The sequence below is a fragment of the Carex rostrata genome, chromosome 20, assembly GCF_964058835.1.
Source record: "Carex rostrata chromosome 20, lpCarRost1.2, whole genome shotgun sequence".
Taxonomy (NCBI): domain Eukaryota; kingdom Viridiplantae; phylum Streptophyta; class Magnoliopsida; order Poales; family Cyperaceae; genus Carex; species Carex rostrata.
This window is the reverse complement of record NC_135937.1, coordinates 362,299-388,366: the sequence shown is the minus strand read 5'-3', so window position 1 is coordinate 388,366 and position 26,068 is coordinate 362,299. Positions and strand designations below refer to the sequence as shown.

General features: G+C 35.7%; 4 protein-coding genes across 6 annotated transcripts; 2 read left to right on the top strand and 2 right to left on the bottom strand.

Annotated features, from left to right (window-relative positions):
• Positions 1-645: 645 nt before the first annotated feature.
• On the top strand, positions 646-4,942 carry LOC144572330 (serine carboxypeptidase 2-like). Of its 2 annotated transcripts, XM_078321863.1 has the most exons (10): positions 646-748; positions 844-1,283; positions 1,390-1,485; positions 1,623-1,715; positions 1,845-1,930; positions 2,374-2,643; positions 3,418-3,542; positions 4,051-4,146; positions 4,263-4,371; positions 4,504-4,942. In XM_078321863.1, exons 2-10 carry the CDS (start codon positions 866-868, stop codon positions 4,657-4,659), a joined length of 1,449 nt encoding a protein of 482 aa, XP_078177989.1. In that variant the 5' UTR covers positions 646-748; positions 844-865; the 3' UTR covers positions 4,660-4,942. The 2 variants fall into 2 exon arrangements, with proteins under 2 accessions (XP_078177989.1, XP_078177990.1); XM_078321864.1 differs by lacking the exons at positions 4,051-4,146; positions 4,263-4,371; positions 4,504-4,942 and adding an exon at positions 3,648-3,904 and having other exon boundaries at positions 717-1,283.
• A 1,248-nt stretch (positions 4,943-6,190) lies between these two features.
• LOC144572771 (uncharacterized) lies at positions 6,191-8,509 on the bottom strand. Its single transcript, XM_078322447.1, has 6 exons — positions 8,131-8,509; positions 7,666-7,786; positions 7,281-7,519; positions 6,724-6,983; positions 6,475-6,624; positions 6,191-6,367 (listed from the first exon to the last, which is right to left on the bottom strand). Exons 1-6 carry the CDS (start codon positions 8,438-8,440, stop codon positions 6,191-6,193), a joined length of 1,257 nt encoding a protein of 418 aa, XP_078178573.1. The 5' UTR covers positions 8,441-8,509.
• Positions 8,510-11,722: 3,213 nt separating this feature from the next.
• LOC144572770 (non-classical arabinogalactan protein 31-like) lies at positions 11,723-12,283 on the top strand. The gene has a single exon (XM_078322446.1). It carries the CDS (start codon positions 11,723-11,725, stop codon positions 12,281-12,283), a length of 561 nt encoding a protein of 186 aa, XP_078178572.1.
• Positions 12,284-12,905: 622 nt separating this feature from the next.
• LOC144572329 (6-phosphofructo-2-kinase/fructose-2,6-bisphosphatase-like) lies at positions 12,906-21,372 on the bottom strand. Of its 2 annotated transcripts, XM_078321861.1 has the most exons (23): positions 21,083-21,372; positions 20,670-20,733; positions 19,028-19,326; positions 18,389-18,610; positions 17,764-17,964; positions 17,569-17,661; positions 17,033-17,131; positions 16,888-16,917; positions 16,734-16,787; positions 16,443-16,496; positions 15,853-15,930; positions 15,629-15,720; positions 15,480-15,537; positions 15,310-15,384; positions 15,068-15,115; positions 14,863-14,960; positions 14,654-14,729; positions 14,353-14,415; positions 14,171-14,262; positions 13,966-14,034; positions 13,790-13,853; positions 13,586-13,651; positions 12,906-13,229 (listed from the first exon to the last, which is right to left on the bottom strand). In XM_078321861.1, exons 1-23 carry the CDS (start codon positions 21,254-21,256, stop codon positions 13,137-13,139), a joined length of 2,262 nt encoding a protein of 753 aa, XP_078177987.1. In that variant the 5' UTR covers positions 21,257-21,372; the 3' UTR covers positions 12,906-13,136. The 2 variants fall into 2 exon arrangements, with proteins under 2 accessions (XP_078177987.1, XP_078177988.1); XM_078321862.1 differs by lacking the exon at positions 20,670-20,733 and having other exon boundaries at positions 21,083-21,278.
• Positions 21,373-26,068: the final 4,696 nt, after the last annotated feature.

The window sequence follows — 26,068 nt, the reverse complement described above, 5'->3', positions numbered from 1 at the left end:
TTATCGTAGTTGTTAAAAAAAATATAGAGAGTATGCTGTTGCTAGTATATACAATGTTAACCAATAAATAGATTTCTTCCACGGGAAAAATAAAGATGATTTGGGTTTTAAAACCCCTTAATTTGTAGCACATAAGGGAAAAATTAAATATAGATTCAATATGGCCCAAAAGATTTATTCCCGATTTCAGTTTTCTTTGTTTTGCTAGACCATACAAAAAGTTGAAATATGCTTACATGTAAGATCTATATATGTTAATATGAATAAATGCCGTTGAAGGAAATAAAGGTGACATGAGAATGCCAACAGCTAGCTAGCGTCTCTGTTCGTGAGCTCCACCCCAATACTATATACCACTGGGCAATTCATGTAGCCATAACTATAGCATCAAATTTACTAGTCCATTCTTTGAAAACAGACCCTATATATTATATATATACTATTCAAAAAAATATCATTACAACATACAATGCTAGCCGTTGTAATGCACAAAATACTCGAGCGTTGAATTTACATCATATTTTTTTTTTTGTTAAAGAATATACATCATTGTGCACCAGTTCCATACCAACAGAAACCATGCATACAAGAACCACAATAATTACCTACATAAATATAACACCTCTCCCTCCAAAGGACCAATTATCCAACAAGAAGATTTTCCAAGAGATGAAATTAACCAACAAAAAGCATCAAACGAGAAAACAATAATTTGTACCAATCTGGATCTTCTTCAAGCCTGTTCAAGGCAACAACCTGCCCCAAAAGAATCATCTCTGAGTCTCTAACCTTTAAGAATCCTATTTAAGGCAACAAAACTAACCCCAAAAAGAATCATTTCAGGTTGGAGGCCAGAGCCGTTAACATGGAATCATCATGCACAGCCTTACTTCATAAACTTTCTCTATTTAAATCTCTAATTTTCCTTCTCCATCTATTTGCATTCTTATGCACAGCATACACCGCACAACAACCAACTGTCTTAAAAGATGCTGCCCAAAATGATCTCATTGACCAACTGCCAGGTCAACCCGGTCCAGTCAACTTCACGCAGTATTCGGGGTATGTCACAGTCAACGCTACAGCCGGCAGAGCCCTTTTCTATTGGTTGCAGGAGGCTCAGGGTGGGTCCACGGTGTCAGACTTGGCGCCATTGGTACTGTGGCTGAATGGCGGGCCGGGATGCTCTTCCATCGCATATGGCGCATCAGAAGAGTTGGGTGCTTTTCGAATCAACTCTGATGGAGCAACGCTCTACTTGAATGAATATTCATGGAATAAAGGTTAATTTTGTGTACTGCAGGGATTTCATATTGCTACTGATTCAAACAGTACCTCTTCCCTAATTTATATTACATAATTAAGCCACAAATTTGTGTTAAATTGCAGTGGCAAATGTGCTTTTCTTGGAATCTCCTGCCGGAGTTGGCTTCTCATATTCCAATACCACCTCAGATCTTAGGACTTGTGGAGATAATAGAACAGGTACATGTTGTCAACATGTCCAGCGCCTTATTAAACATGTACAATCAGCAAGGCATTTATAAATCTTTGTTATACTCATTATTAAATATATTTTGGTTTGTTTTGGTTTGAGATGTTTAATTATTGTTTTACTGTAGCTTCGGATGCATATACTTTCTTGTTGAATTGGATTGAGAAGTTCCCCAAATACAAATACAGAGATTTCTACATTGCTGGAGAGAGCTACGCCGGTAATTAATTTCTCTCTGCTGAGTAACATCATATCCATTCTTCAGCTATGCAAATTGAAATTTATGTATACAATTTTTATGACTAAAATTGTTCACCATTTTATGTATTAAAATTGGATATATTGTCAGGGCACTATGTTCCTCAGCTATCCCAAATTGTCTATGAGAAGAACAAAGGCATAAATAAACCCATTATCAACTTCAAAGGATATATGGTAATTCATCTCCCTATTTCAATCTAGCATCAGTTTAGCTTCAGTCTGCAAAATGGCCACTGACAAATTGCATTAAAAATCAAGTAGCATTTGAAGTTATAGCTACATGACAGTAGTATGTACACAATAATTGCCCTCCTTAAAAATGGATAAAGCAATAACTTTTTCTCTATCTAAATCTTCATATTTTGTTGCCTTTTAGAATAAACAGCAGCATAGTGCGTGACACACTTGACATGCACCCAGTTTTCTAATTTTGGAATTTAAATTAAAAAGACATATTACTATTTGTGTAAAAAAGGAAAAGACTACCAACATTGTGTTACATATTCAGCTTGAAAATTAGGGCAATATCAATAAACTAAACTATAACATAACCCACACAATTACTTCTAATACAATTACACACTTATTAACAACTGAAACAATATGATCAATATTAGGTTGGCAATGGACTGATAGATGACAGCAATGACTACAAAGGACTGTTTGAATACTGGTGGAACCATGGATTGATATCTACCGCTACATATAAACTCCTACAAACTGCTTGTGCATTGAATTCTTTTATAAGTCCCGCCGGCGGATGTATTAATGCTCTAGATAAAGCCTATGATGAACAAGGTAACATTGACTGGTACAGTCTCTACACACCCAAATGCCAGAAGTTTCTTTCTAAAGTACTCATGCGAAGACAATACAGAGCTGGACATGTAAGAATTCTTGTGATTATCTATAATATTTTGAAATTGTATTTGCTTGTTAATATACTACAAAGTTGGAAATCAGCTTCAATCTTCCTCCAACAAAAGTAAAAAGTCGAACATTTTAATTCCTTTTGAGAAACTTGTTAGGAACATTTAATTCAGTAAGTCTGATTGTTCATATTATTATTAGAAAATATTTGATGGCTACATATGACACGATGATATATAAACACCCATTACAGAAAAAAAGTTTGTTATCTGCAAACATGATCAAAAGAGTAGGATTAATTTGTTAGAGTAAATCATATATTGGTAACTTGGAGTTAACTTGGGCACCTTTTACAATCGTCTGCATAGCGCCTATTGACTTACAGAAGAAACAGGCACCGAGCTGAACAGGGCACTGACAGCAAAGTGCCCGTGTCAGTGAGTTTTTGCCAACTGAGGGCCTTATGATGAACATAAACAAGTAAGAATATGAGTGATTCAACTGAATACATGTCTGCATGTAGGTTAAGACCAATCTTTTCAGATTTTCCACATGGAATTGGAATTTGAATGTTTCTGATGTAGCATTTTCAAAATAAATGGAGAAGTCCAACAAGTGTCATGTCCATAGTTTGCTTTCTTGGGAATTAAATTAACAACTCTTGCATGAAAGTTATTCCAATACCATAACACTTTATTAGGCTTTAGAAATAATTTGCTGATATGCGTGGTGATAGATCCTTCTCAGTTTACAGTACTTAACTATACTGATAAAGAAGTATTTGTTCTCAGCCTTGGTTTGCAGGTTATGACCCGTGTACAGAGATATACACTAGGGAATACTACAACACCCCAGCTGTGCAAAAGGCTATGCATGCAAATGTTACAGGCATCCCCTATGCTTGGGAAACATGCAGGTTTGCACTATATATTCCATCTGAAAATCATCAGTCCAAGACTTTATGTTTCGTTTTTTTGCATGCATATCTTATTTGATTTGTCCTGTTGGACTCTATAACCAGGAGCAGTAGAATTTCTGATTTGACTGACAGCATGCCGAGGAAAAAGGGGGTTACTTTCTTACATTTCTGTAAATGGAATTCAGTGGCAAATGGATATAACAACTTTTAACATAATGTTTTAATACATGGCTTCAGTAATTAAGCAATGCATGCAACTTTTGTTTGTGCTTCAAGTTGCCCTGACATGTGGTGACACCGAACAACCCAATAGGCTTATGTTAAAACATTACATCACATCAATTTTATTGAAAATTCATATTTAGATTGAATTTCTATATGCTATTTATATTTAAGTAAAAAGGCATTTTATGAGTTCTTTGAAAGATGTACTTGTTTCAATTTGCTTCTTCTGGAAGTGTAATAATTATTAATATATGTACTTTTTCTGGTAATCTGGAAACAGTGATACAGTAAGGACCAATTGGAGCGATTCACCCAGCTCCATGTTTCCCATCTATCAAGAACTCATTGACGCTGGACTGAGGATTTGGGTTTTCAGGTAAGACAAAAATAGAAAGAAAAAAAAAATGTTCTGCACAAGTCTATGTACGCAACAAGTCGAAGAGTTGGATACTTGCAGTTTTTAACAATATAATTGTCATTTGGTTTAAATAGTGGAGATACAGATTCAGTGGTGCCTCTGACTTCCACGAGATACTCGATTGATGCCTTGAACCTTCCTACTACCACTAGCTGGTACGCGTGGTATGACTATACTGCAGAGGTAAATTAGCCCCCAACTGCAATGCAAATATTAACAACTGTCGAGTCTCCAAATACTCCATTTTCTAAACTATTTGTAAATAAAAAATATATACTCAAGTTGCCATATAATGCGCCTTTGCATGTTTGTCAGGTGGGTGGATGGAGCCAGGTGTACAAAGGTTTGACACTAGCATCGGTGAGGGGTGCCGGCCATGAGGTTCCTTTGCATCAGCCACTTCGAGCCCTAATTCTCTTTGAATATTTCTTAAATGATAAGCCTCTGCCAAGTACAACCCCAAAGAGTTGATCGGAAAGAAGAAAAGGATACCCAAGTATGCGTAACAATAAATTTTACAAAAATAGCTGGTCCTTACATATTAAACCATGATAATACCGGTACAGATGTGTCATTATTTGTTTTTGTATTCATTGTTTTGCATCAGATGGACAAGTGCATATGTTCTTTTGGCTCCATAGGATGCATACAAAAGTTATCGGGTTTTTTTTTTTTTATTTCTGAACACCATGTATTCAAATAAATTGAGTTTGTAAGCTACGATTATATTTATAAATGAAGCATTGCTTGATTATATTAGTGATCATTTAGCAATAAATTCTTGGTTTCCTTACAAGTTACAATGATAGATGTGCACGAAGATTATGGCCGGCTATGGTGATTATAATATTTGTAGCTGGGGTTTGATATTAACTGAAAGTTCAAATGGATCCAAACCCTTCATTTATTCTGATGAAATATATAGGTATCCATATCTCTTCCATATCTCTGAGATGGTTATGTATATGAAACCGTCGGTGATGATCATAATCGCTGACCATTTATAAGCGTCAGTGATTGTCCATATCATCACTAACAGGATCCAGAACCATCATTGATATCAATTTACAACCATCGATGATTATGTGGTTATGTACTAGTGCATTCTGAATTATTGAAATTTTTGCAAATTTAATGTTCGTTCGGGAACACATTGCCAAATAGGTAACATTTTTCTTATTAATATATTTGTTGGCGCTAAGCCAACCTTCAAATATATATATATATATATATATAGCCGACGGCCATATTTGATGAATGATACAATTAATGAGTTTTGTCCAGGGCAACTATAATTTTCATCACTTTATTTCAAGGTGTAAATACTTTGTAGTAACTTAACTATTCAAAGAAATAAAGCTTTATTAATTTTTATGTTTATTAATAAAGCTTTATTTCTTTGAATAGTTTAGTGAAATGTTAGGAAGTTAGCCATGACAAAGTGTTTCCAATGAAACAACATCAATTAGCCATAGCAAAGCGTTTCCAATGAAACATCATTCACTTATTTAAAGATTTGAAAGGAACAAAGTGTTTCCAATGAAACAAACTTCAATTAGCCATGGCAAAGCGTTTCCAATGAAACATCATTCACTTATTTAAAGATTTGAAAGGAAAGATATAGCATAATTTGTAGGTATTAGGACCTGCGCTTAACCCTTCAAAAGTTGACCCAAAATTGGGACATAATTTGGTGCTTTTCCTATTTTGAAAGCTATACGCTGTTAATCCGATCTGGTTGGACCCCTACAGTTTGAATTGCGACTAACCATTTTGCTAAGGCAACAACACACATGCAACCTTTTTAGATAATAATATTGTTTTTTATATGAGAGAGAGATCGTTTGGAAACTGATAATTTATTGGCCTGGTGACATAAAAAACAATAAATGTCACTATGTTCACATAAAAGAGTACTAAATATAACAATATTAAAATACTTCAAATCTTTTACATATCTACTTATCTACTTAAAACTATTGTCCACTACGTTAATATTGGTTCAAGCCACCTCCCCATCATTATTAATGTTCCGGATCTTATACACTTTCTCATAGATTGCTGCTTTTTTTCTCTCAAGTTTTTCAATCCGCTCCTTGATATTAAGCATTGTAGTTAGTCGCTGTGCTTGAGACATATCTTTCTCCCATTTTGCAATCTGACGATCAAGGGCTTGAATCTGTAACCAATACAGTATATATAACAATCTGTCACAGTCAGTAACAATTAATAAAGATCTTTCCACCTACCCGACAACCATATTAGAAAGAGATGAGAAGAACTCACTTGGCGACTAGGCCAGCGCTGCAGTCCATTTCTTCGGCAAACATGTTTCAGAGCAGTGGAACAAACTCCAAGCTGCTTTGCAGCCTCTGCTATTGGAAGGTGCAAGTAATGTGCCAGTTCAGGTAGCCCCATGTTTGCTGTTCGTTGACGCTGTCAAAAGCATTCACCAAGATACATTTTATTATATCATCGTATTATAATTAAAGATGATGATATCTATTCTATAGCTAAGCATTTTCATAAACAAACCTGTAGTGCTAATTGATTTCCTGAGGAACGGCGGTTGGTAGCAGCAGGATCAACAGGTCTAACTTGTGGGGAATCTGGAATGTCAATAGCAGTGCTACTGGAACTACCATCTGTAGGCATGGCTGGTGATGAGATCAAATCCAATGGAGGATTTTGCATTTGAGTCTGACCAGGTATCATAGCTGTTGGTGCCGGCATTTCAGGTAAGTTGAAGCTAGATTCAATATCCTCAAATAAATCATCTTGAGTATATGAAGATTCTATAATTAATCATAATAAATAAATAATTAGAATATAAGTAGGGTTTCTAAAAGAAATTTTATTAATAATATTTGAGTTTTAAAATTTTAAGTTGTTAATTTAATGTCAACGATCATTTTTGTGATTTGTATAGGTATATTTTGTAAACCGTGAAAATTCATGCTAACATTTCATTTTCCAAACAAATTATTTAATAATAAAATTTCATTAGTTATATAATATGTTAATTTCCCAGTAACAACAGTTTCCTGGGCATGATCAATTTCTGCTATCAACGAATGATCAAGTACATATACCTCCAATTTCAAAATCTGGCGAGTCCTTAAACTCAAATTCTAGCGAGTCTTCGAAGCCAAACCAAGACCCCAAATCTACACTCAATGTCTCATCCATTGCGGTGGTGTTCATATCAGCGCAAAGGGTATCATAGAAAGAGGTCAGAGAGTCTTGCACAGTTCCGGTGGTATCTGTTTGAAGAAGAGATACACTCCCAACAATGAAACTTCTAACCCAATTAAATGACCTCATACTTAAGCTGCAATTGACAAAAAACAAAAAAAAGCACAAGCACAATTATATTTTCAGTGTCACAATAATGTGCATTCATATAATCTTGAATAAACTATGTGGTTTAAGTACATTCAAAAAATAAAATGATATTTATTGATCGAAGTTTCTTACTCCACATAAAAAAGCTCCCTTGTGGATGGCCTTCCTTCCATTCCAAAGGACTCGACATCAAATACTGCATGGTCAAATGTTCCGATTGCACCATGAACAGTGAAGATCAGATTTCGGTTAGCTACACTCAACAGGAAGTATAAATTATAAAGAGAGAAAGTCGTCAAAACCATCAATGAGAAGAAAACCATGCACCAAAGTGCCTATTGAAGATAATGACGAATCATCTTTCAAAAAAAGATAACGAACCAAATCAAGAATTCTAGATGATACAAGAATCAGTAAAGAAATAATTGTTGTTTTTTGTTTTCTGATAAAAATTACAAGGCATAATTAGTAATTAAACTACGCTATATCAATCTTTATTGAGTCGGGTTTTGTTCTTGATTTGATTCCTTTCTATCTGTTCAATATTTTTTACTATCTTCAACAGTGCCTAACGAAAAATTAAAACTCAGAACTCACAACTAGAGTGTGATACTAATCTCAGAGTAATGCATCCACTGCAGTCCCTCTGTCCAGGCAAGTATCTATGGAAAACTGGTTCGTATGGAGCTTCATTACTTGGATTGGTAGACGATGAATCCTCTATCTGGATGTTTTCCATGGCCGTAATAATGACCCCTTCAATGCTTAGTTCAGTACTTTCGGTCTCCATATCTGCAGTGGCGGGAACTATATTTGTTCCATCAAAACCCTGCGTTTGTTGAAGTGCCTCTTGATCAGGCAGTAGTAGTGGCACTTGTTGAAGTGTTTCCTGAGGCAACAGTGGCATCTGTTGATACGCTTCCTGAGGAAATAGCGGTGTTTCTTGATGAAGTGCTTCCTCATGAGTTAATGGCAGCGTTTGTTGATGGAGCACTTCCTGAGTTAGTGGCACCAGCGTTTGTTGAAATGCATCCTGAGGAAATAGCGGTGTTTCTTGATGAAGTGCTTCCTCATGAGTTAATGGCAGCGTTTGTTGATGGAGCACTTCCTGAGTTAGTGGCACCAGCGTTTGTTGAAATGCATCCTGAGGAAATAGCGGTGTTTCTTGATGAAGTGCTTCCTCATGAGTTAATGGCAGCGTTTGTTGATGGAGCACTTCCTGAGTTAGTGGCACCAGCGTTTGTTGAAATGCATCCTGAGGAAATAGCGGTGTTTCTTGATGAAGTGCTTCCTGGGGCAACAGCAACAGTGGTGGAGTTGGTTCCAGCGCTTCCTGAGGTGATAATGGTAGTGGCGAAAGCACCGTTCCTTCAAGGAGATCAGGGTCCAGAGGCGATAGTGGCAGCGGCAATAATGGCAGCGGCGAAAGGGAACCAAAGAAACGAGACACATCTCCGTCAGGATCATACTGTTCATTGGTAGGGTCCATGTTGGAAGAAGTGAGAGCAGGCACTGATCAGTCTTTGACACTTAATTGACAGTACAATGGATGGAAGTAATTAAAGAGCGAAACAAATTAAGTAGGGTAATGGCGGCGGGTTAAAATAATAAAGTGAAGTAAGTTAAGATGGGGCCAGGGGCAGGGGATCTGTACGGACAGAGGAGTCTGTTGGTAACGACTTTTTGAATATGAAAAGGTGCTAACTGGAGTGTCCAGTTGGGTCAGGATTCCGTCTCATACATACACTGTTCAATACATAAATGGATAGATATATATGAAACAAAATAAAAATTGATGCAATAACGACAAGTTCGGCCCTTATTTGGGCTTCAATTTAACTCAATATTATTTCGGCCTAAAACAGAGGCTCAATTGATGGCCCATTGATTAGAGTTAACTTGATGAACCAGATCCAAATTAGACCATAGAGCCTAGCATAATTTTACATCCAAAATTCAAGAGCATTTATAGAATTATTGCAAGGATGTTGCATGCAATTTTTGGCAACCAACTTTCATATAAAAAATATTTTATTTTAATTCAAAATTTATATAATAAAATATCATCCCATTAATCAGATTGTGAAGTTCATCAAGTACATAAAAACAAGAACAAATTAAACAATGGCTTATTCGGTTAGACAGAATCATGTCGGCATGCTATGTAATATTTTATTATTTGCTTGATGACAATGCCGGAGACTCGGCTTGCTATATAAAAATTAATTTCAGAGTGCTCTTTTTTAATTAAAAGAAATTAAAGCTTTTAAGATCGTTATGCATGACCAGTATCAATTGATAACAGATTTGGAGTGTCGGCTTAGTAATTTATATCAAGGTTCTAAATAGCGTTTATAGCGGCATAGCGGGGAGACAAAAAAATAAAAAAACCTTTAGCGAATAGCGTAGCTATAGCGGAAGCTATCATAAATAGTGTTTTTTTATTTCAAAAATTATATTTTATATTTCTACTAATAGTAAACATGTCTCATCAAGAAAAAAAAAACACCAAATTGATTAAGAAGTTCTAATATTCATATTGAAGTTCAATTTCTCACGGACAAGGTCCCTAGACATTGTTTTCATTTTTCATTTTTGGAAAATCCAACAATAATGCATAATACAAAATTTAATTGATATAGCGGTATAGCCCGCATATGTTCCATTATATTAATATAGTTTGATAAATTAAAAAAAAGTCCATCTGGACATTAACGCCCATTAAAATTGCAAAATCATAAGACCATGTAGCATAGCGGACCGCTATAGCGGTCGTAGCTCGATTAGCGCAGTGTTACTCCGTAGCTTAGCTTTCTAGGTCCAAAACCGCTGTAGCTAGCTATTTAGAAGCTTGATTTATATCAATCATTTTTATTTATGATTATCTAATTAAGAGTCTGGTAAATTTTTCTGAGAAACAAGAAATCATCCTGTTTTATATCTTTTCACTAAACTAAAAGTATGAACATTGATTGATTATTGGAGGCATGGAGTTCGAGTTTCACCAATTTAATTTCAAACACCTAGGGGTGGCGACGGTTATGGTAAGGATCGGATGGATACCCGTTACAAATTGTTTATATATATAATTTATTCTTATCTGCTACAAATTATCTTACTCGTACTCTGTTTTTATCCGTTATGGTTGTTGAATAACGAAACGGTAACTGATAAATAACGAATAATACTAATATAATAATTATTTTTATTAGTTATTAAATAAAATATTAAAACATATTCATTTATTTTATACATGTATAGTACTTTATTGAAAAAAAAAGTCTGATCATGCTAAGCACAAGTAAACTAATTAAAGTACTCTTTTTAATACTTATTAATATATATTATATAATATTTTTTTTCTAATTATCTGATCGAATAACGGATATGAAATAAACTTTACCCATACCCTTACCTGTTTAAATTACGAAAAAAATTTATAGAAAAAAAAATCTTACTCGTATCTATCTTATCAATTACGATAAGAGTCAGATAAACAGATGAAAGGGTGTCATTGACACCCTACAAACCCCCCCATAATTTGCATTACTATTTCATTAAAGTGGGAAGTAAACAAAATTTTAGTATCTTATTATGTTACGAAGTATAAAACATGTAAATGAACAAATTACCCAACGATTTGTTTAGTACACTTTAGCAGAAATAAAAACTTCTGTGTATTTGAATTATTTTGAAAACAACGAACGGGCGTTCATTTTCCAAGAAAAAGAAAAAGAAAAAGAAAAAGAAACAGGCGTTCACGTAGGTTTGACCTCAATAGCTGGTACTATATGGGTTGCACGTTTACGTTATGCTGCACCCCGTGATCATTTTACTTATCGTACCATAACAACCGTAAAAGTTGCAATATACATTCTAAAAGTTTATGTATCCTCTAATGTGATATTTTGTTACAAAATTATACTAAAGTCCCTATATGCTCAGATTAGGGGCTGTACACGATCCTACATTCATTTTTTTCTCAAAATTCGTGCATTATTTTAGATAGATACGCCAAAATATCCCCAAATCCATATTTAATTGTATATAATTACTGACATTGAGGAGGCACAACTTTACTGAAAAATAATTCCTGACGAACAACTTAACCAAAACCTCTCACCATATATACAACTGAAAAACAATTCTAAGACGTCCAACCCCATTCACTCTCAGAAAAAAAAAAAACATGAAAGCCCTGCTATTCTTATGTCTCCTCATCTCCTCAGCTGTCTTTGCATATGCTGATTATGACACCACGGCGCCCGAGAATTCACCGCCGGTATCTCAGAACTCGGCAGCGATCCCGTTAGATCCTAATACAATGATCAAGGTCGTGATCGAGGGTGTCGTGTTATGCCAGGACTGCGGCACAGCTCGCGGCACCTGGTCCCTCTTCAACTCCAAACCCATTAAGGGTGCAAAGGTTAGCGTCACCTGTCGGGATTCCAAGAACAGGCCGGCTGGTTTTTATGCAGTAGAAACCGATGACAATGGGTATTTCTATTGTCCCTTCGATGTGGCTCGCTTCAGCAATTATTTTGGCAGCGATCCCACCAAGGCTTGCTTCATTAGGTTGCTCTCTTCACCTGATCAAGGTTGCAATGCATTGACAAATATCAACTGGGGCATTGTCGGTGCTCCTGCGAGTTTTGCCGGTAAGTTGTTTACTGGTCCGGACTATACGACTGTGGTCCTTGAGGCGGGTGCACTCGCGTTCCGGCCAGGTTGGTGCCCCATTTCAGGCTAGTTCCAGTTGAACAAGTATATGCCATTATACCAATCAGAGGGTATTGATGGCCTTTACTAAACGTTTTCTTTTTCTTTTATTTTTTTCTTTTTTGCTTTGCGTTTTATTTTTCTTGTCTGTGAAGTTGTATGAATGTGTTGTTAGTTGGAATGTTTGGGATTCTAAAATTATATTTTGCTTGTAAGTGAAAAGGTAAAGCTCGACTATATGAGCTTTCGGAACTTAATATAATTAACGAATGTTTTGTTATCCTTACAATTTGTTTTTCATTAAATAAGTTAATTAATTGACTATTATTACAAGTCCAATATGTGTGCTAGCTACGTACTTTGGAGAAATTTCAGGTGAGCTAGCCTCTCTAGAGTTCCTCTCCTTCCTAAACCCCCGTTATAATCATTAAACTGGGAAATCCGATGATCGCGTCACTTGCTATTAAGTTCAAGAGGGCAATCACAAGTTATTGGTTATTAAGTGTAAATTTGTGTTGCTTTCTCGTAAAACATATATCTATAGCTAATTCAATTGTGTGAAAGTAGTGAATTATTGTAATCAAGTTTGTGTTGCGAAACTTTTTCCGATTAAATTTTACCATCAGCTACCAGGAATAAATCACACATAAATATCTCAATAAGATACACAATTACCCTTCTCTAGGTTCATACATTTCATACACTGCTATTCAATACACAAAATGTAAAAAGCATTTTAGCGCGCTGCAGGAAATTTACATTTTTTTTTCCTTTTTGGCAAATTATAATTCCTAAAATTGCTTATCATTTTAAAGCAACAAGCAACATTATGGAAGTTAGCTATATATGATTCTGGAAAAGGGAGCTCACTTTGTGAAACTACATTAATGTGGTACAGTTGAATCCATCAGCTTATACCGCGTTTCTTCAACACCAGTAACTCCCATTTGGATCTCAATAATTGTGTGAAGTGGTACCTGGATGCATAAAAGACGCAAGAACAGATTATTTTCTCCCCCGTCTCAAGGTTAGCACTCACAGATCTCATGTTATACCGGTAAATACAAGTATTGGAATTACTAAGGCCTCAAAACAGGAGGCACAAGTGCCATTATGTCAGCAATACAGTTATACAGATTCCTATCAGTCTTAAATTGTTCATCAAATGTGCAATGCCATAGTACAGGAAAGAAATGACAGGCTCTTTGTTCTTTCGAAAATAACATTTATCTCATGCCACCTGCTTCCACTTAAAATCAAATCCAAGCACAAAACCATTAAAAAAATATGCATAAATGCAAGTTGAAACTTGCAAAAAAAAAAAAAAAGGTACCTCAATGCCAGGAACTTCTCTCAATGGCCTATCCGCAAAATATGCATACAATGCTCTCAACACAGCCTATTTATGGCATTGCCAAATTAATTACTAAACTATTGAAGATGTTTATTACTTGAAATAGAAGGAGGTTTCATCAAGATCTAGAAGTTTATTACTTGAAATAGAAGTGGGAAGGAGGTTATTATTTATTACAAGTACCTGGTGAGATATGACTACCACTGGTGCACGTTGCCTTTCAAGCTCGATTATGACTGGCTCTAACCTTTACGTATATCAAACAAATGTAAAACACAAGAAAAATATACCATTTGGAAACTTTTGATAAAAAAAAACAATTTTCTAACCTTTCTTTTGATAAAAAGCATTTTTCTAACCTTTGGATGACATCAAGATAAGACTCTCCACGAGGATAGCGGTATCTCAGTTTATCCTTTTTACGTGACCTGCATTGTAAAACTAAGATCTTAAAAAGGCCTATTGGTAATTCGGTATACATGCCCCTAAAATTCTGGTGATTTGGAAATAAACCTAGTCAAAGATTGGCTATTTTTAGTTAGGTATTTAAGTAGAAGTACATACTCATATTCTTCAGGCATGTTCTTCTTGATCTCTTCATATGTCATGCCATCACATACTCCCGAATTTATCTCATCCAGTGCACGCCATTGTATCTACCAGTTTAATGAAACTAATATATCACCTAAGAGAAGGAAAAAATGAACTGGGAATGTTGCTAGATAGAGAGAGAGAGAGAGAGAGACCTTCGGGAAGCCAACAATTGGAGTTGCAGTCAAAATTGTTCTCTGGAGAGTGCTTGTCCATATCTTCAGCCCATAAAAGAAAATACTAGATGACATGAGCAAAAACAGAATAAAGAGAAACCAAGGAATAAAGAGAGGTCATTTAAGCACAACTCCTGGAGGTGCTTAAACATTTCTATTCACGTCTAAAGCTTACAACAATTTCCCCATATGAAGAAGGTTGTGGCATTTCATTTAATCATCTTAATTCTACCCTATTATTATTTTGTTGTATTGTTTGTTTAAAGTAAATAACACGCACAGAAGCGGTTTTTTCAGACTTCAGCCTTTTCTCGATAAAATTCGCCAGCTTCTTCGAGTAAAGTTCCCCGGCATCACTGTAAGTTTTTTAGTTTATTACCATTTAGAAATGAAAGTTGAAAAGCTTAAAGATCAGAAGAAAAGATGAGGCTCAGCAAAGTAACAAGTACATTTTAGAACATAAAAAAATATAAGCTAACAAAAGAGAACCTCAAGACTGTGTCCCCCCCAATCCTTCCTCTAACATTGTGTAAGCTCTCACCATGTCTCGTCAAAAGAATAGGCCGAGGTGCCAGATGTGCATTGACCTTGAAAAGGGCGAAAATAATCAATACAACAAAAAGGCCAATTGAAACAGCTTTGATGTAATGAAAAAGTTGCTTTCATTGTTTTTCATTTTATACAGCAATTTTACCAAGAAAAAGACAATTCGCCCAGGAAGATAACCACTAATGTTGTTAACCTGAAATTAAATGAAAAATGCATATTATGAAACATATTTAAAAAGTGATGCAGAATAAGCATAATATACAGAAAAATAAAATAAAAAAGCAATACGTAAATTTTCCAAAATTATAAATGAGAGGGTATTGAACTATTATTTAGCAGATGGCAAAAGAATGCCCAATTAGTACACTGATGAAGACAAAATCTTACTTGCAGCTGGCCACCTTGACCACTGACCATGTCTATCATTTTAATGTACGAACCCTCTTCTACCGGTTCATATACCTACAAGAATGCTCATAAACCCACATGTTATCTTATATAAAGCCCACTATACAAGACCATACCCTTACATATGGAATGAGGCAGAAATAGATAACCTTTTGATAATGCACTAATCGTTCTTTGAAATCCCGCAACCCTGCTTCAAAATCTGGCCTGTGTAATAAATATACAGACTTTTTAGAATAGGGCATGAGTCGTATTATATTCTTAAAGAGGTAATGAATAATGATGCAAAATTTCTCACTCCTCAGCATAATCAGGGCTTTGTTGAATTTTTAGCCGAATATTCCTTTCAATTATCCTCTCATCATTACATATTGTTTCCAAAAATATAACCTAAACCATTTGAGAAGGGACCAAAATAAGTATCAATAAAAAGAACCTAACTCAGGACAGAAAAAAGAAACATTTTTTGATATATAAAAATTAAGTATACTACAATTATGAACCACAAGGGGAGATCATTACCTTGCATTTACCTTCCGCCATTTTCATCAGCATAAGTCTCCTCCTTCTAGTGCTGTTTGTTGCATCAAATATACCTACCTAAAGAAAAAAATATATATCTTATTATTTTAATACAATCATTAGTAGGGAACATAATGGAATGAAATAGAAAGGAAGAATAACATATTTAACCTCTTTATGTTTGAATAACTAATGAGGGAAAATATATTTAACTTTCATTCCCGTCTTATTTCTCGTTTTGTTAATTAAAATTTAGAAGGTTAATGAGAAATTTAGTGGCCAGCTGTTGTAGGTTTGTGACAAAAAAACTTGGATGAGAATTATATAGATAAGATATAGAGTTGATCATTTGTGTCATTTTCTCTGAAAATATTTGCAGCAAAATTACTTTCCATTCATGAAAGGTTAAACATTTTCTCTGAAATCAATTCTATTGATTACAATCATGAAAGGTTAAACATTTCCCCTACTGTGCCCTTCATCTCCCAATAATTTGGTCAACCAAACATGATTCGAGGAAATTTTTTTCTTTTATTTCCATTCCCTCCTTTCCTCTACTCTCCATCCAAATAAGGTGTAAAAAAAATTACCTTACCACCCTCGTGCATCCAGGCCAACATATCCTCCATTGCTAAAGCAGCCACCTAGGAAGTTACCACCATGGATTGAAAAGAAAATTCTAGGAATGAGAAATAAACACAGTGCAAGATCTTAACATACTAAAAGTTTGTCAACTATAATTACAAAAAGACAGTATGATAATTATCAAAACTATATAAATGAATGAATTAATAGCATGCTTATTATTTTGAATATCACAAGGATGGTTAATAACTGGACTAGGCTATAATATAAAAAACGGGGAAAAAAATTGCAGTTACCTCATTTCGTGCCTCCATGCCATCAGGATTATCAGCACGGAAGAAATCCGCTGACTGAGAAATAAAAAGCTTAAATATTTATTACAAGAATTTCGACAATTAACTGTGCATAAATTGTGTACAAAAAAAAAAAGAGAAAAGATTAACTGAATACCTGATTAGTTCCATGCTTGAGCCGACGATACTGAAAAAAGTGAAATTATAAAATTAAAAAGTTGACAAATTAAAGGTACTTACATTTTACCAGTGAGTTGCTACAGATTTTTATTTTACATGAATCCAGTGAAGAATATCCGCACCTTACCAACATTAAAATGCTTTGTTTCATGGCCCAACCACCTGAGATATCTTGTCAGTTTAGCTGCTGTGAACGTTTTTCCTCGTGCTGGCAAACCCACCTAAATGTTGCAAAAAAAAATTAAATAATAAGAAAAAAGTCATCAACAAACAGCCTCAAAAAGGAAAAGACAAAATTAATATAAGGATGGAAATTTGCCAAAGAGCCCATGCATCAATGTGAAACTGCAGAAGGTCCTTCTTTTCTCTTTATTATCCAAAAACCTTGTATTAAGAACATCAAGTTCTGCTCCTATCTAATTGCAAACACAGAACAATATTGACTGAATCTAATAATTTGAAAATGAACTTAACTTCATGAAAGTACAGTCACTCCAAATCGTAGATGAAAAGCATGACATTTCAATTTTACTTTCTTACTGAATGTAGAGGCCTTTTGTAAGTTACAAAGGGAGGGGCCTTTCCTGAAGTTTCTTAACAATGGAATTATGCACATTGCAAATTTTCTGAATAAATTTTCCATGATAAAAAAAAGTACCAGAACAATCGCCAATCGACGGTCCTCCTTGGGTGCATGCATTCTATCTGCTACAGCGGCTGCTGCTACAGCTCCTGCCGCCTCAGGCATAGTCTATTTTTATTTTTTCAAAAGAGTAATAAGTACATGTTGATGAAGTGATTGAAAGAGGAAAAAATAAATAAATTATGGGTAAAATGAATGTAACAAAAAGACCTTAGACTCATGATCCAAGTTGAGATTGGTTGTCAGAGTGGTTGCACTAGCTGATTTGACAAGACGAGGAGACCCCACTCCTCTATCTACAAATAAACCCTTTTGCCCTTCTTTATTTTGAAGTGAAGAGAAGGTGCCGACTGATTTTGACTCCATCATTGTCGAAGGAGAAAACAACCTTGTTTGATCGATCTCACTTTCCTGGAAAAAATTAATATAAAACATATAATCTGGATAAGGCTGTCGTTCTAAGTCCAGTACACGTGAGCCTCTGCTAATGAGGTGCCATTGCAGAAATGCTCTATGGCTAGCTTAAATGTGTGTTATTGTGGGCTTTTGATAGAATATGTGGAAAACGTTACAATACTTTTTCCATTTTCCTATTGATTTTTATGTTTTTGTGGGGTATACATTACTCTAACAGATCTGACTGTAATATTATACGGTATGTCCCAGGTTCATAATGGTTATGACAAACTGGAACTGACAAATATAGTACCAAATCCTAAGATCTGAACCATACCTTCGACATTTAGAGTAAATCTGAAGAATTAATGCTGAGACAGTTACTTAGTACTGCATGTGCTAACAGTACAAATATAACTTGCTTCCATGTTTGCACTACCTTGATGTAGTTGTCAATGTCAATGGTATATGAATTGCTGTTGATTGCACTGTTCAAATTATCGGAACTAAACATCGGTACTTCACTTTTCCACTGATTTCCAATTTGAAAGAGAGACTTAGGGTTTTCAGCTCTGTTAGCCATATAGCCGGTGCCAGATGCGCTTGGTGCTGGAATTATGTAGTGCTCCAAATCAAGTTCCAAGTGATGGCCTGATCCATCCTGCTCCATATTTATCAATTATTAGTAATTGCTATATTTTTTTTAAATCATGAATAGATTTCCCAGATTTTCAGGTCAGAATATGCTTTGAACCAGGCAATAAAGTTTATATATAATTTTTTACTTATTACTTATTGATATAGCTTCTTTTCAGAATATGCTTTGCAACCAGTACTGCTATCATATCAAATAACAGCAACAAATTGTTACCACTACTAGCACTCTGTTAACAGTACAGTCATGCTGCAAAATGCTATATGCCCACTTGCAGGCACCTATGAAATATCTACCTGGCAGTAACTGGTACCAGACCACCGGTACTAGTTTAACATTGGACTTACCAATACTAACAACCAGTATGGCAAAAGAACAAAAATAAAAATAAAAGCTGTATGGTTCAAAATATTAAAAAACAACCTCAACAGCTCCATCTGGTGCCACATTGATACTGACATCTGGAATACCACGCACCCGAGATGGCTGAAGGTTTTCCCGGTACACACGCCAGCTGGCAGCAAGATCCAGAGGAGAGACAATGTCAGCCTTAATGAAAACCTGGCACTCCAGCACCTCTTCCTCTCCATTTAACTTGAATAATGCAGGTTTTGCATCACCTTCCAGCAAACCTCCAGTTAATAGCCGAATTGGCCCCTCCTCTACTACACATGGGCTGATGCCATACTTTGGTTTTAGTAGAAACTTGAAATCTAAAGTTTCTGAAACCATAAAAGAAAAAAAAAAAAAAAAACAGAGAACAAATAAATGTGGAACTATTTAGGTTATGCATGCTAACATGGGTGTCAGATGTAATATTCCTATTTGATTAATTATATTGGATGACTAAATCCAATTTTCAAACTCAAGCCGCTATAAAATTAGAGCTTGTAAGAATTTGAGCCAACCCTGAAAAACACCACACCCAGCCTGAGCATGGTTCGACCAAATTATTATGAAAGTTAAAGGACTCAAATAAGCGGAACCCGAAGCAACTGGAACCTGATCAACCTGCAAAACTGATTTGGAGCAAACCAGACCAAACCTGAAATGAAATTAACCCAAACAGAAGCAGCCCCAAATCAGCAGGACCTGAAATTTGACAGCCCCTACACAAGAAGTGCTCAGTCACCTATTCCTGAGAGCAAGAAACGCAATGTGCCACTATCATCCAAGACCTGTCATGGCAATTGATCATGGCAATTGGAAGAACCCACCTAAACTCTGGTAGACCCTTTGCACCACAGGGACACATAAGGTTCGATGATTAGCCTACCAAAGATTGTCCTCCTGTAGTACTTAGACGGGAACCATTCCCCCTTCTATTCCTTTAATCACTCCATATTATGCCCTTTAGTTGACCTTTACAAAGGACAACAGACTGACTTACAAGGTTCCTCATTCACTGTTTCACAGCTTCAGCCTTTAGATGACGAAGTCAACAAAGACTTGAGGGTGGACTTGGCAAGCAGTTGAGTTCATACAGGAGAACCTATCCGACTCAACAAAATAAAATTACAACTCCACAAACTAATTTTGTCTGCACAATAACCCGTAACAACCAGATTTCTACCCAGCTGACCTAAAAACCCAAGTAATTGAGGCCCTAAACGACCAGAACCCAAAACTGACATCTGAAACAACCAAAAAACCAAAAAAAAAAAAAAAAAAAAAATGAACCCGAAATAGCCTGAACAAAACCTGGATTCAAAATAAAACTCAAATTGAATACTAATCCAGTAGCCCAAAAATCATTCAGACTGAACTTGACCACCCACTTGTTTGCAACCTCTAGATAATACACTTGAGAACTTTCTGAAATCAGAAAGGAGAGAATAATTCTTAAGATGGTTATTTAATTATTTTAACAGCTCTTTTAAAAATAAATCAAGAACTACTAGGATAGGATTGGTATATAACAAACACATAAACACAATGCTAATTTTAGGCAAAACTTAACTAAACCAACTGTAATTGAAAATATTCTTATGGGTTAAACAAAAAAAAAATAACAAATAAAAGTCAGATGATGGGAAACCAAACTGCAAGGTTTGCAAGATTATACCATGATCAGGAGGCACTACAAAACTGAGCTCCCACATAGAAGCCAGCTCTCTCTCCATCGAAAGCTTCATTATTTAAGATAAAAAATATATAAAAAATCTGTTAGTAATGAAAACATTTTTCTCTATCTTACAAATTACTACCTCGGACGGCAAGTTTAGATGGCAAAATCCAAAAAGTGACAGGCGTGGCTTTATTCATAGGATTAGTGCATTACGCCATTACATTAGCACTTGCCTGTTTGGACATGTAAAGATCTTCAACAGTAGCACCAAAAAAAAAAAAAGGTTGAACTTTGCATGTTTGCTGAGCCTTTCCTATTTTGTGGGCTCATATTTAATTTCCTCTCATAGAAACATTGGATCACTAAAATTGGCCAACTCAAAAACACCAAAAAGGGAAAAGATTACATACTGCTTTGGATGGATCCCAAGAACCAATGATACGCTCGGAGCCGTACACATGGGGCACGAGGTCTCCTTTTATTCTGAAATTTTCCATCTTAAGTGACACGTACAGTTGGGCCCCGCCTTCTCTGTACGACCCACCATGACTAGAGTCCGTACTCCGCGACATAGTCGTCCCCATTGTTGCTTAGAGAGAGGGGGAGGTAAAATTGAACTAGTGGGAGGGAGAACTTTGCATCAGTATATTTGAACTTATATATAAGAGATAGACAGGAGACAAGATTCGAATGGTGGAGAGAAGGATGGGGTGGGGCTGATGGAGAGAATACGATACGGGAACTTATCCTTCTGTAAAAATATATATGCCGCGTGGAGAGATAAGCGGGTTAAAATTAATCCTCGACTGACCCGTTACAGATAAATTTTTTTTTATGATGAGGTAGAAAATCGAGGCTCACTATAGCGAGGGAAGCGTATCAAAGGATGAAAGCGACTCGAGTCGGAGTGTATGGGTAAGACTTAAGAGCAGCGAGAAGAAGATAGATCCTGCTCCGGTTTTGCACTTGGACGGCACCAACCTCTGTGGCCATATGTGAAGTAGAATTCTGACCATGGGTTTCTCTCTGTATTTTCGTCGCCACATAAATGTAGCTTGTTACTCGACTTCTCGATCGTTGGGTGCGCTAAAGGGATAGAATAACTGTCAGCCAGCCGAAATAAATTTTTTGGAGGTCCACTTACAAAGGGAAGCGTATCCTCTGCGGAGCTTTTAATTTAATTTGATTGGTTCGTTTTGAATTAAATGGGCAGAAAGATAGTTGGACAAATTTTGGCAGTGGTAGTGCATCAGGCCATCCCACTTTCAAGAAAAAACCTAGCTAACTGTTCAAAAATCAAAACCCATGAGCCTTCAACTAGTGGTTTGCTAACGGGTTACCCGTGACCCGTTCCGGGTAACCCGTTAGGGGTAACGGGTAGGACGGGTAAAACCCGTGACGGGTAGACGGGTAATTTTTCCAAAACCTCTATCCGGTCCGTTTATTACCCGTACCCGTTGCGGGTTGACGGGTACGGGTACCACGGGTACGGGTCCGGTCCGGGCGGGTTTTTTTTTTTTTTTTCTGTTTAATAGAAACGAACGGCCCAGATTTACTTAGGATTGTAGCAAATTTAAATAAAAGGTTGGATTTGGAATTGGAGGGACCCTACAATCCCTTAGGATTGCACTGATCTGAAATTTAAAAGGAGGCCGCCAAAAAAATTTGAAATTCAAATTTGTAATGGGTCGGGTACGGGTAATGGGTACGGGTACGGGTAGACGGGTAGGCGGGTACGGGTAGGCGGGTAAACGGGTACGGGTACAACGGGTTTTTTTTTCAAATGCCTTGTCCGGCCCGTATATTACCCGTACCCGTCTACCCGTTTGACCCGGGCAACGGGTACGGGTCAAACGGGTAACGGGTACGGGCCGGGTAAAACGGGTTTAACCCGTTTCGGGTATAGCAAAAGACTACCTTCAACTCCACTTGACCCAATTGTGACGTCAAATCAACGACCTCATCTCTCACTGCTATAATTAATAAGAGTAAAATGGGAATTAATGTTAAATATATGATGCATGGATTAATTGGATAGATATGTGAATTTCTTATAATTTTCTCAGCAAGCTATTACATCACCTAAGTGCATGTCTATTTATAGAGAATACAATAGCATCTATCTCTGTTACAGCATGTAATTAAATCCTAAGCTATCTCTAACTGTTTCTGTTAAGATGCCTAACTATTTCCTTTGCTGTTAAGAGGTCCAGTAGCGCCTTCACTGGAGGCATCCAGTGTGTGTCTATTATGTAATCAATAAATTGAGCACCGACTTTGACAGATAGCTATTTTGCAGCTAAATTTATTTGAAATCTATAATTGTCTTTTCAATAACAAAAGTGTAATAATAGAATTTTTTTTTTTTTAAAGCTTGGTAGGGACTACCAGGAGTAACCGCAATTGTAATTTTCTTCTTCTTCTTTTGATGGTCTGTAATTTTCTTTCTCAAATTATAAACAATTATATATATGTGGATACTCTATAAAAATAACCTTTTTAGAGTGTTGTGGACGCCACAAAAATATATGTCCTCTGAAATACCGAATTTTTTTTTTCTTACCAACTTCTAAGAAACAATAAACAAATTTGACAGGTTTTCGTAAAAATTCAATTTTTATCAGAAAAAAAAAAAACAGATTTAATCTGCCTCATTATTTTGAACAAGGCACAAATTAAATTTGCACTCCTTAAAAAGCAGCACTGCTGACTATTTCTTCTAAAGATATCTAATTTGCGTCTCTTTATTGGATGAGACTTGGGAGGCAGATTAGACCACTGTCTGGCTGTCCCTGATAAAAAATAGAATTTTATCAAAACCCTATCAATATTGTTTATTATTTCTGAGAAAATGGTAAGAAAATAAAATTCGGTCAGAAATATAAAGACAGTTGAAATTTGTCCAGTTTATATTTAAATTTTTTTTAATTTAGTTGGTTCAGATTTATTTATTTAGAATTTCCCCGTCTCAGATTTAAAAAAATGGGGAACGTCGGTCCTAATTGCAGAATGTTGCTTTGTACACAATATACATACAAAAAACTTAGATGCGTTGTTGTTCTTTCGAAGACGATCCGGCTGCTTCATCTCACCTCCACGGCTCCACCTCTTTTGTCTGTCCGGTTCACCGGGTTCCCCTCTAATTGAGCGATGACTTTGTTTAAGAATTTCACTGCTTGTTGTTTCGTCCCTTCATCTCGATTTTTTTGGATTCAATTAAAAGTGTTGTCAATTTGTTCCACCCCTATAATATCTACTATAATTATATATGAATAAGATACGTGCTTTTATAGTTGTGACCGATAACGAGAATGCAAAGAATTGTCTTCTTTCTGCTCTCTTTATTTTTCTTCTTCTTTCTCATCTATAAGTGGTGTATGTTCTGGTCTGGTTAATTTAGTTTCCGATCTAGTTTGATGCATTGCTTTCTTAATTTAGTAGTGACTGTTTCGGTCTGATTTGATTCAGTGTCATCTTTTTCCTTTTCCTCTCTGAGTGGTGAATGTATTGATTCATCGATTTGATTCAATGCCTCTTGGCTACACAATTCTTTGAGCGTTATCAATTTTGAAAAGAATAAGACATTTAAGGGTTCGATGCAACGCGAAGAATTACTGTTGTGTCTACATTCTCAAAAAAAAAAAATATAACACCTAACTACTTGCTAATCGGATGCAAATAGAACAATTCACATTCTCTGATTTTACATATCTGTCATTTCTAATATAGTAAATTAGATGATTTTATATGTAGCTTAATGTATAAGTTTCATGTTTATATTTTAAATAAAGAGAACATTTATACTAATAGCTTTATAAATTGTTGGATCAATACAATTGCTTACGAATTTTTAATCAAATTTTAACTAAAAAGAAAAATTAGGTGCGTTAGGAACACCATAATATTCCGTATATAATGATTTTAAGAAATGAAATTACCGAAACACGCGGACTAGTAATTCTACTTAAATTTAAACACCAAGTCGTTATCTTCCTCCTTTGAGTTCTATAGTTTAGCGGGCTGAAAATAATGGATATATCATGTATGGTTGAAAATAAGAGCGGTGAAATTTTGCTGTGAGCATGCATGATACTCTGTTATTTTACACGCGTCTTCCTTGTATTACACGTGTTATTTGCAACCTTCTAGGTTTGATTCTAGCATCCAGAGAAATTCACCGCCTCTCATCGAAGTCGGAAGTCGAAACTCGAAACTCGAAACTAGAACCCGGTCTCGGTCTACCGTTGTATAACCTTGGAGGAGGATAAAAGAAATTAAGGCCTCAAATTTAGATGATTCTTAGCTGTTATTTTTTACAGCAACAACAACATCCAAACTAGTTATCCCATTAATTAATTAATTAATTGTCATCAACGGATAAAATTTTCTGATATAACCAATATAATATTGTGAGATTAAGTAACTAATATCATTTTTTGAACACATAATACACAAAATTCAATCAATCAAGCGTGGTTTGTGTGGTTCAATGCTATTATGGTACTTTTGGTTAGTAGTAAATAGTAATGTAGTGAAGTGACCCCTTAATGCGGATTCCATGTGTAGTTGCTTGTATCTTTTTTGTTTAGTAAATTTGCGCGTTTTGTTACTGGACATGGCTTTTATGAAATTATTTTGGGCTTTAGATAAGGCCCAAATGTGCGACAAGCTGAGCCCATTTTTTTTTTATTTTTTCACCCCCTTGGACGGTTTGACCATAGAAGATTAGAAGAGCATCAAGGTGTCGTATCTTAACAAACAATTGAATAGTTTCTTGTATTAGTCACTACCTGCCTGGCATGCTCATCTTGTTTATAAATGATGTCACTTGGCCACTTGGCCTAGGCCTTATTAAATAAAAAAAATGATGTCACTTGGGATGTCATCATTCTTGGAGATGCTATTATTTTTGTATGATTTTGTGCTCCAAGATCAAAATGAAAATTCAACAACTAAGAACTGAATTACTACGCGGATCTACGTACAGAAAAGTGGGGGTAAGACGATGCTTTGTGACAAGATAAACTTATCCTATTTCCAAAAAAAAAGGATAACATATCCATTCTTTAATTTAAATCATGTCTCCAAAAAAATAATAAAAAAAAATCATGTTGGTTCACCTCGTATAGCGTGTCCCTTAATAATAAAGTTGCGTGAATCAGTTCCCTCCTATGGGCTATGGATAAGATTACTTATGAATACTGACTGACTGAATTTAGGTCCCACAAATTTATACTCCCGAGTCCCGATCCGCAAAATGGCCCCCACTATTGACGGGCACTTGCGTATAGGCTAGGGAGGAAATAAATCTGCTACGATTCTAAGGAACCGTAGGAACCTGCTTTTCTAAATCCAACCACTCATTTATTTAGAGATTCGTGCATCAAAATTAACTG